This window comes from Thunnus albacares, chromosome 5 (genome assembly GCF_914725855.1).
Source record: "Thunnus albacares chromosome 5, fThuAlb1.1, whole genome shotgun sequence".
Taxonomy (NCBI): Eukaryota; Metazoa; Chordata; class Actinopteri; order Scombriformes; family Scombridae; genus Thunnus; species Thunnus albacares.
The window spans coordinates 26,895,492-26,907,086 of NC_058110.1; the positions used below are offsets into that span (position 1 = coordinate 26,895,492).

The 11,595-nt window shown below is 38.4% G+C and overlaps 1 protein-coding gene across 2 annotated transcripts; it reads left to right on the top strand.

The window, feature by feature from the left end:
- Positions 1 to 222: 222 nt before the first annotated feature.
- On the top strand, positions 223 to 10,804 carry LOC122982871 (proteasomal ubiquitin receptor ADRM1-like). 2 transcript variants are annotated; one of them, XM_044352468.1, is made up of 10 exons: positions 223 to 313; positions 1,709 to 1,942; positions 2,034 to 2,150; positions 3,863 to 3,986; positions 4,125 to 4,211; positions 4,327 to 4,423; positions 5,733 to 5,974; positions 8,166 to 8,323; positions 8,817 to 8,919; positions 10,443 to 10,804. In XM_044352468.1, the coding sequence occupies exons 2-10, from the start codon at positions 1,733 to 1,735 to the stop codon at positions 10,544 to 10,546; spliced, it is 1,242 nt and encodes a 413-aa protein (XP_044208403.1). In that variant the 5' UTR covers positions 223 to 313; positions 1,709 to 1,732; the 3' UTR covers positions 10,547 to 10,804. The 2 variants fall into 2 exon arrangements, with proteins under 2 accessions (XP_044208403.1, XP_044208404.1); XM_044352469.1 differs by having other exon boundaries at positions 298 to 313; positions 1,706 to 1,942.
- Positions 10,805 to 11,595: the final 791 nt, after the last annotated feature.

Here is an 11,595-nt window from a genome sequence, read left to right on the forward strand (position 1 = left end):
AAGGAAACGACCTTTTTTCCTTTGTTAAAAAGGCTTGATTATCTCGTGATCTCGAAATATTATATATAACATTAAAAAAAATAATTGCAAACATGGCCGCTCTCGGCTTCCGTTAAATAACGGCGTCACTGTCTGTATTTAACCAGCAGGTTGTGTAGTGTTATCTCTACCGAACATGAGCTTTAAAGGCCTCAGACTGACACACGGCTCGACCAATCACATCGAGGCACAAGTACCAGTCAGCCAATCACAACCATCGTCTGTGAGTTTGTCTGTTCTGCAGCTGAACGTTATTTCACACACAGAGAGAAATGTAAGTACGATCATTTTATTTCTTTTATATGTGTTGAGGTTGTAACGTGGCGGTCAGCTGCGCGTGCTGTCCGCGTGTATGAAACGTAAAAAGTGTCGGTGTGTCGCGGCCTCACGTAGCTGAAAACAGGCTGCAGGCTGCAGGATGCAGAGTCATCTGTGGGGCGTCTGTGGGGCTGCAGTCTGCCCCAGTAGCTGGTTTATTATGGGAGCACTGGGATCAGTCAGGTTCCAGGCACATTTTATGTTTAAAATCTGCGTCTGGTTCTTATTTTCTGCTCAATATGATGTTTCATTTCAGTCTAGAAGAGTATTATTATCTCTTTATGGTAATTAGAAAACAATTGTTAACATGTAGAAGGCTAGAAAAATAAGTAAAATGTATTTGTAAATAAGAATTACTGTTTATAATATATAGAAATGACATACTGGTTATAAATAGACTGGAGTGACTCAGCAGGAAGAAGAAAACAACCTGCAGCAGTCTGATATCTGGGACCAAACCTGCTCTCATTCCTCCCACAAGATCATAAGAAAAGATAAACAGATAAACAGATCCAAAAGGAAAATGACAGATATCACAAAATACAAAAACAATGAGGCAGGTAAAGGAAATAAGTACAGTTAAAGGCTCAATTATATACAATATATAGACTAACTCAAATATAAACATACATAGAATAAATAAAAATAGAATAGACACTATTGATATAACCATGACTAGAATATACCATTTACTGCACTATATGCTGCACTTTTCAATGTTATTGATATGCTATATAAACTGTAAGGTGCAGGATTGTCCATATATGTTAGAATTAAGTGGACAACTAAAGCTTATTATGTCTATAAAATGTCAGATATTAGTGGGAAACGCTTGTTATAATTTCCCACAGCCCAAGTTGAAGTCTTGTTTTATATGATCGACAGTCCAAAACCTAAAGACATTCAGTTTACTATCACAGAACACAAAGAAAACCATAAACTCACAGATGTTTGGCATTTTTCCTTAAATAATGATTGAAGCGATTATTCGATTACCAAAATAGTTAAGATAAGATACTTTATTGTCTCCTTAGGGAACTTTTTCTTGGGCTCAGCATTACTGCATCACAAAAAAATTATCTTCCAAACATACACACATAACTTACATCATTCATACAAAAAATAAAAGCAAAAAAACACAATTAAATCAATGAAATCGATAAAACTACTACAGTTTATAAAACCAGGAAAATAATATTGCACCAGTATTCCACATTGTAGCAGAATATTGCACAAAATAGTTGGCGATTAATTGAATAATCGTTGCAATGCTACATACAAATAACCCGTGTTTCAGTCAGAGTTCATGTGTTTCGGTTTGTAACAGACTTCCTCCTTGTTGTCCCAGCAGTAGCTCGTCCTTCTCATCCTCATCATGGCGTCTGGAGCTTTGTTTCCCAGCATGGTGTCTGGGTCCCGCGGCTCCTCCAGCAAGTATCTGGTGGAGTTTCGGGCCGGTAAGATGACCATGAAGGGCAGCACGGTGACCCCCGACAAGCGCAAAGGACAGGTCTACATCCAGCAGACGGACGACTCCCTCATCCACTTCTGCTGGAAGGATCGGACCACCGGGAACGTGGACGACGTAGGTGACGCCGTCTGCATGTAACACTGGCTGCTCTGTGTTTGACTTTTTAATCTTTTTAATATAATCTCTCTTCATGTCTGGATTTTAGGACCTGATCATCTTCCCTGATGACTGTGAGTTCAAACGGGTGAACCAGTGCACCACCGGACGGGTCTATGTGCTGAAGTTCAAAGCTGGATCCAAAAGGCTCTTCTTCTGGATGCAGGTAAGCAGCTGGATTGTCCGCTTCACACACTTTGATGTACACAAAGCTTTAACTTGATGACAGATACACTCATAATGGTAAATTTACAAGAGAAAACATTTATCATACAGGTTACCTTTTGATTTTTTTTACTTATTTTACTTATTTTCAAACACATTTTCTGTCACTGTGGATAAGTAAACGTCTGGTGATTTACAATATTCTTCTTATTGTCAACAAATCTCTTTAAAGGACCAAAACTAACAATGAATTGCACCTATAAACAAGTATTGTGTGTTTATCCAGAGCTTGATAATAAAGCTTATTTCTCTTTGCCGTCGAGCTCCATTGTTGTCTAAAAACAATAAAAACGTTGCACCGCTGGTAACATGTTCCTTTATTTAGCTTATTTAGAGGCTCTTCCACCATCCTACTGCCTTAAATACTCAGAGCACCAAAAAATGTGTTAATTCACACCTGAAATGCATTTATTAGTCCCCAGTAAATGCATTATTTACTCCTGTTTGAGTATCATAGCCCAGCTGTTTTAGGAAATGACTCAGCTTTTTAAAAAAAATAAAATTCTATATTTGTGATAGGTTTTAAAGAGTCACATCTTAAGTAGCAACAAATGGGCTGGGAATCAGAGAGTATTCAGAGACGGACTGAAGCATTTTCAATTTTGGTCTTTTCACAGGATTTGTTGATAATAATCAATTCAGTTTTATTTATATAGCATCAAATCACAACAGAAGTTATCTCAGGACACTTTTCCTACAGAGCGGGTCTCTTTAATATACAGAGACCCAACATTCAGTGTGCAGAACACACACACACAGCTTTTTTTGTCCAGATGATGAGCTTGTTTTGTTTCCTCTGTAACCGACAAAGAGCCGAGTGTGAAGTCAGTGTATTTATAGACCACGTTTAAAAACAACAAATGTTCAATTCAATGAAATTCAGAATACTTTATTTGTCTCCTCCAAGGGGCAATTTGAGGCGAGTGAATTTGCAAACAGAAGCACACACAGACAAATGTAGACTAAAAACACAAATATGACAATGTTAGAAAGAGTTGAAATACACAAGGATTAACAGCAGTGGCCAGTCCACAGCTGGCTAACAATATCTGACACCACGAAGTGCAAATACATTTATTGGTCAGTCTGTGTTCACAATAATGACTTCTGCATTAAAAACCAAACTATCTTCTATTTGTTTTACATACAGGCATCTGAAGCACATTTCTGATAGCATTAGGTTAAAGTAGGCATAGAGGACATACGGGGTCGTTGATAATCTTTCTTGACCAAAGTGCTTTATAAAGACAATCACAATCAGATAAAATTATTAAGAATATTGGCTAAAAACATTTTCTAATGTAATGAAACAGAACTTTTGAAGGGAGCTTTTAACAGTGTTGTGAGTCCTTCGGAGGAAGAAACTAGTTGACATGAAGAAAAATATAGAATAACAGCAGCATTATCATTAAACATTTGAAAGTCAAACCAACTCTTTCTGTATTTTTCTGATTTATCATAACTTTAAATCAACATGCAAGTGATCGCTGCAGAAAGAAGACGATATTATATCATGGCTCAATACAGTTAAACTACTTAATGATCAGATTAATGCGTAAACTGTTTCTTTTTCAGAAATTCATCACCAAGGAGTCGGTTACTGCAACATAAATGGAACTTGACCAAGTTTTCTCTTTTGTTTTCTGATTTTAGGAGCCCAAGACTGACAAGGATGAAGAGCACTGCCGTAAAGTCAATGAGTATCTCAACAACCCGCCAATGCCTGGCGCTCTCGGTAGCGGCGGCAGTGGAGGACATGATCTGTCTGCTCTGGGAGGTAACAGATACACACATCCTCTTAATTGTTGTCTTAAAACATGCAAGAACCTGAAATATGCTGTCAGAAATCACCTTAAAACTGAATTTCATCGTCATGCTGAGTGTCACATGTTGTCTTGTCTGTTTTCATGTGAAGGGGAGGGCGGTCTGCAAAGCCTTCTGGGTAACATGAGCCACAACCAGCTCATGCAGCTCATTGGACCGACTGGACTCGGAGGGATCGGTGCGTAACTTTTTTACTTGACGTGTTGCACCAGCAGGTCAAAAAACTGCAGAGCTGACGTTCTCCAAAGAGAGGCGTATCTTGGTAAATGCTGTTTCATGTTTCTGGATGACAGGTGGTCTCGGGGCGCTGGCTGGTCCAGGTTTAGCCAACCTGTTGGGCAGCAGCAGCAGCAGCAGCAGCGTTCCTGCAGCCAGTAACTCCTCCACAAGGTATCTTATTCCTGCTGGGTATATATGGATGTTTGGTGGCATTTTTTCTTATTATTACAGCATCATTTACCAAACAAACAAAATGCAACATTGCCAAGAAATATTTGAGGAGCAGCTGTGACAGATAAATGAAAGGAGAGACAGTTTTTTAAAACATGAACAGTATGTGTTTAGTTTTAATGTCAGTACAACATAATCAAAGTGCAGAGAGGTTTTATAGACTCACCATTTTGCTTCAGTGTTCAAACTAAAGGAAACTCAGAGGAAAATCTTGAGCTTAAAGGTTCATCATTGACCTTGGAAATAGCAGAAAGAAATCTTAGTGTAAGTTCCACTTTTTAGAAATTTGCTGGAGCTTTCAGCTGAGAGCTTTCTTCCAAAGATTAAAGTTCCCCAAAATGTCCAGTAAAAGTGGATTTTGTGCTGCTTTTAAAAAAGGGAGAAATCTCTTTTGAGACAGCAGATACCAGTTTCCTCATTCACTGTTACATTTAGAGCTGCAACTAGCCATTATTATCATTATCTGATGGTTATTTTATTGATTAATTGTTTGATTTGTAAAATATTAGAAAATAGCACAAAAAAACCTAAATTTCCTAAAGCTCAACATGACATCTTCAGATTTTCTTCTGTCTGACTCAAAGATCATTTGCTTACAATCAGGGGAGAAAAGCAGCAAAACCTCATAACTGAGAAGCTGAAGCCTTTAGGTGTATGACGTTTTTGCTTAAAGAATTACTTAAAAAAAAATAGTTGATTGATTTTCTATCAATCAATCGATTCGATTAATTAATTAGATCAGAATGCAAACTAGCCACAACCGTAAAACTGGCTGATATTATGCATATTACACTGTTGTTCTCTATGAACACATCAAGTTCACCCTTCATTCTCTGAGGTTGTTGAAATGCTTTCAAGATCACTTTTATTATCTGCCTCAGAAGAAAATTATCTCGGATAAAGAGAATCGTTGCAACAACAACAATAAAAACATATTAAATAGAAATACGTGCAGATGCTGGACTAAGATTAAAAAAAAACAAACAAGCTAGTTAGAACAAAAACCATTAACTTTATTAAAAACTACAAAGTACTGAGGCAAAAAAACACCTCAGTAAATAAATTACAGACACATCTCACTTTATATGCTCACAAACGAGCACATCAGTCTTTAAATGTCGGAAATAACTGAAGCAGAAGTTTATTATCTAGATGAAGGGAACTGAGTAAAATAAGAAAATCACACACAGGTTGATGACGTCTAACTGCTTCATGTTTGTTTTAACAACCATCTTCTCTCTCCTCTCAGTCCGTCCACGGCCGTCACCCCCACCTCCACCTCCACCGCCAGTCGGCTCGGCTCCTCCCAGGTTCCCACCACACCCATCACTCCCTCCGCCACCTCAGCGGCCTCCCCGACAGCCACCACCCCCTCCACCCCGGCTGTGACGTCTCTGGCAGCGGGGGCGGCGAACCCCACGCAGCCCATCCAGCTGAGAGACCTGCAGAGCATCCTGGCGACCATGAACGTGCCTGCCAGCGGACAGGGAGGTGAGCGACCAGCTGTAGATGCAGAGTAGGAGTTTCTGGAACAACTTCACCTACTTCCGAGGTGCACGGAGGTCAAAACTCCAGCAACACTTGTAGTATATAGAACAACAGGGTCATCATAAAACACATTACAAACAACATTTAAATAGAGTAATGAAGGAATGAAGGAGAAAGATAAAACAAATATAAAATATAACCAGTCATGTACATCCAGACACACATCAGCCAATGGTGCATCTACAAAGATGGGTTGGATATATGGTCATGTGGCTTCAGGCCAATCAAGAAGGGACATGGATGACATCATATTTGGTCCATTAACTGGAAAACTGCAACTTAGGGGTCGTACTTGGGTTGAGCAACCAGCTGCAAGAACTAAACGGTGGAATTTAAACTAATTATACAGCAAATAATTAGCATTATGAACCCAACAGTCTCTGTAATACTGTGTAATTCTGACATCATAAATTCAGTTTGTCGCAGAAGCAGGAAGCCCTTTACATACCCTGCAATCTATCTGTCACCGTTTTGATTTAATTTTACTGTGCTGCACTACATTAAACACAACTCTTCATCGTTCCTGCTCCCAGGATGATATTTATCACCCTTACTCGGCCCACAGATTCACACACAAAACCAGAGGATGCATTTTCTGATGAAAAAACCTGGTGTGATTGCTTGCGATGAAAGCTATGAATCAAAGAACAGCTGGAATATGAAGAGTAGGAGGAGTGGTAAGGTTGATGAAGAATAAAATATATGAAGAAATGGAAGAAATACAATATCAGCACTAAATGGCAGACAAAGTTAGCGACTAGCCGGTGAAGAAAGTGAAACATCGAGGAGACAAAGGCTCAGGCGTTGGTGGAGAGCACAACAGAGCTACAAGGAGACTAAAATTCATCAGGTGGACACAAACAAGACTCCAATTTTTTAAAGGAAAGGTTCACAATATTTCAAGTCCGTCTTAAAACAACAGTCAGGTGTCCGTATGAACAGAGAAAGAGGTTTTCCTCGCTGTAATCATTCCTCCTGTTCATACTGGCTATTAAAAGATCCCCTTCAAATGTGCTTTTAATGTAAGTGATGGAGACAAAATCCACAGAGTGTCCACAGTCATTTAGTGCAAAAATTTATTTAAAAATTTATCTAAAGCTTATATGAGGCTTCAGCAGTCTGAGTTAGTTGTATCAAGTGGATATCTGACACATTTACAGTCTTTACGCTTAATTGATTAGCTGATTGTCAAATAATACACAAAACAAAACACCAACATTCTCTGGTTTCTTCTCAGATGTGATGACTTTCTGCTTTTCTTCATCATATATGATATAAACTTAATATATTTGGGGGTTTTGACTGATTGTCAGATAAAACAAACAATTTGAAGAGGTCACTTTTGGCTCTGGGAAATTATAACTATTTCCTCATATTTTATGGATAAAAAGATGAATCGATTAATTGAGAAAATAACCAGCAGATTAATTAATAATAAAGATAATTATCACCTTGGTGCTTGTGCATGAATGTTGGCAGAGAAGCATCATCAATACTGTAAGTGGACACATTAAGTTAAAGAGAGATTCTTGTCTTTTCTGACCTCTAGTGGTTTAATTTCTCACCTTGCCAGAGTGATGTACACGTGTACTCCAGGACCCTGTGACATCACTGTTGCGTGTCGTCCCAGGTGCAACAAGGCACACGTCCGGCCACACCCTGCACGTCTGTTATTCCACTTTCAACCACAGAGGGCAGTAAAACACTGCGTCTCAGCCTTGTGTTCAGTCATTATTTGATGCAGTTGGTGCTGAAAACTATGATAAATATGTGTGAATTTCTGAAACTAGTTAATTAATAAATAACTTGACAATTAGTTGAGCATTGAGATTCCCATTGCATTTGAATGCACCAATGGCGGTTAACTGCTGAGTCACTTCTCATACAAACCAGTCAGTTAAGCGAGAATGACACTCCTGCTCGTCATTTTAAGGGTGCGTCACCTAGATTAAGATTGACCTAGATTATCATCGAACCTGCCTACAGATGTCTACACAAAAATACAAAATCTAATTATACTGAAGTCTGTGAAAACCAAGCTGCCAAACCCGAGAGAGAAATAGAGAGTAATGATTTTATAATTAGTAGGTAAGAGAATGAACTAACCAGTCAGTGGCGATGTCTGTTGTTGCAGTGGACTTGGCCAGCGTCCTGACGCCTGAGGTCATGGCTCCCATCCTGGCCAACCCTGAGGTGCAGCAGAGGCTGATGCCCTATCTGCCCACCGGAGAGTCTCTGCTTCAGAGCACCGAGGAGCTCCACAACACGCTGAGCTCGCCTCAGTTTCAGCAGGTAAGAGCGTTCGCTGGATGCCCTCAGTGGTTTCCAATCACCTCCGTTTGTTTGTAACTTGATATCATTTGAAAATGGGGTAAAAATAACGATTTCTTCCCTCGTTTGGAACAAGTTTGTGCTTGAATTCAATGTGAAAAAGTTGCTTTTCTGTTTTCTTAATTTGCTATTTAACAGCAGCCTGGTCAAGATGAAAATAATGACTGTGTAGTAAAGAAATATTACTCTAATATCATGAAAAAAATCAATCAAATTAGCCTCTTATTTATTGATGGTCGTGCAGTTTCAGGCTGTACATCTGATAAACACATAAAACATTCTTGGCTCTTATTTCCAGCTTGAGACTGACTTTGACATTTAACATTTTACTGTCCTTGGGCTCAGAAATAGCAGAAGAAGAGTGTTTTCTCCTCTCGGCAGGATTCTGGTCATCGTCTGGCTCTCTTTTATTGGTATTTAGCATCTTGTTCTGGTATTTATTGTCTCTCTGCAGGCGATGAGCATGTTCAGCAGCGCTCTGGCGTCCGGGCAGTTAGGACCTCTAATGAACCAGTTTGGTTTGCCTGCTGAGGCCGTCGACGCGGCGAACAAAGGAGGTCTGTGTTTTGCCCACATCATGCAGACACTGTAGCCGTATGTTTCATTGCTAGAAAGCTCGAATTCCAGTGTTTACAGGACAGATTTATTCTAGAGGATACATCTTTTCAGTATATTTACTTGAGTATTTCCAGATTATCCTACTTCACCAGGGTTCAGAGGAGATATTGTACTTCTTTATATGACAGCTGTAGTTACTTTGCAGATTAAAAGACACGTTCACAGTTTTTCAAGTCTGTCTTGAAACAACAGTCAGGAGCCCAAATAAACACTGACACGCGTTTTACTCGCTGTAATCATCCCTCCTGTTCATACTGGGACAAAATCCACAGTCCTCAATTTGACCAAAAATATATTTTAAAGTTTATCTGAAGATAATACGAAGCTTTAGCCGCGTGGATATCTTCCACAGTTGCAGTGTTTTTAGTAAAAATTGTCTTGACGGACAGTATTTTCCTGTTCAGCTGCAGTGGAAGATTCATAACTAAAAGAGGGACTTTGGTACCAAAAAGACTGTATAAGGATATCTACTTGACTGATTTGGACGGCTGAAGTTTCATATTAGCTTCAAATAAACTTTTTAATAAATATTTACACAAATAGAGGACTGTGGATTTTGATGATGGGGAAAGACCTCATCTTTATGACTTCGTTAGAATTAGAGTTAAAAATACAGTGTACTGACGACATAACACTATACCCATTAAATTTGGGTTTAACTGACATGAACAACAGACTTTGGCTGATGTGAGGCCTCCCTGTTTGCTACATCTTAAAGTACTTTGTAGTATGTAGCAGCCAGTCGGACATATCAGTGTTTTCAGAGAGTTTCCTAGTCGCAACTACAACTTGGAAGCAGGTATGAACATTATTTACAAGTCAGAATCTCGTTATTACAACTCCTATATGACGTGAATGCAGCACAAGATTTTACATACGAAACATATAATCTTAAAACAAATTGTATATTTTATATTTTTATAAAGTACTCAAGAGTATAAAATGATTAAATCGAGCTCCTTCAAGTCTACTACAGGATTAAAATGCTAACACACTACTGCATCAGTAATAATTATTCCATTCTTATTATATACAATAATAAAATACTGCAGCAGCAGCAGCAGCAGCTTGGCTCCTGTCCAGCTGTGCTGCATAATGAGTAATTTCACTTTTAATACTTAAAGTGCTTTTTGCTGATAATATTTCTGTACTTGTCCCAGTACATTTGAATGCAGGGTGTTTTTAGTGAACTTTATATTCTGACATTGTGGTTTTACTACTTGAGAACAGAAAGTTCAGAGCACAATATGTTCCAAGTTTTTGCCAAAGAATTTTGTCAAAGTGTGAAAAAAGATGAACAAATGGGATGAAGTACAAAGAGCAAGTAACCTTATAAAAGTTTGAATCTAGATAAAAGTACAAAGTACGGCCCAAAGAGACTGAACTGCCGTCTGAGATTTGAGGCTTTTGTTTAACTCTTTAAATCCTGCAGGGCTCTTCATCATTTTCTTGTTTTTTGCAGACGTGGAGGCTTTTGCTAAAGCGATGGAGACTGAGACAAAGTCCAACCAGGACGGAGACTCTAAAGACAAGAAAGACGACGACGAAGACATGAGTTTGGACTAACAACTCTTTAGGAGAAAATAACTAATAATTATTTAATGTATTTATTTAGCTGCTTCTGCTGTTTTGTAACTATTACACATTAAGGATATAGATTATTGGGTAATATAGTAGAAACTGTGACTCAGACCCCTCTGAGCTGATGTTGCCGTGTTCAGTGTTGAATTAATATAAACTGATCGAACATGTGTTTGACCTGCATGTCAGCTACAAGCCCGTCCTGTCCTAACACAAGGGAACAGTAAAACCATGAGAACCACATTTTTTTTGTCTTGTTTGTGTTTATTTCCAGTTTTCTGTACTTTTAGTATCCGTACCAAAGAGAAAACAGCTGCATTCACGCTATAAATTATTAATTGCTGATTTGAAAAAAAAACAACAACCTCAAACTGCAAGAACTTTTCAGTGTCTGAAAATATATTTCAAAAACATTCATTTTACAGTATGAAAAAAAAAAGACTTTTTTACCAATTTGACACCAAACATTCAGGTACATTTTCTGCACTTACACAGATCTATTTGGACGTTTCTTGTTAATACAGTTTTTTTCATCACTGCGGACTCACAATAAACTGAATCACCATTATGTCTACAACTGTAAAGACTGTCCCCAAAGTGTTAAGAGATTATTTCTCCCAGACAAGAACAACCTTGACATTTAAGATCTCTACAGCAAAGACTTTAGAAATGTCAACGCTAAATATCACTTACGATAAAGACGGTTAACCATTTCACTCCCGTTGTAGTTTCAGGCACTTTTTTTTCCATACTTGTACATCCAATGACATCTAAATCTGAGGAGTTATTATGTAATTAAGTACTGCAGTCAGGTTAATACCGTCGAGTACAAGTAGAAGAAACACTTGTTGAAGGTATTAAGTTCTCCCTTCCTGAACAAAGCACCACAATCATTTACCTTCCATTGACTTACAACGGAGCACAGGTTGATTTCACTGATGACAGCTACAATAATAACTTTAAAACTTCTCTTTGGGTTAGATTTTATGAGCCATTCGAAGATGTGAGAAAGTAAAATTCCTGAGAAATGAAAA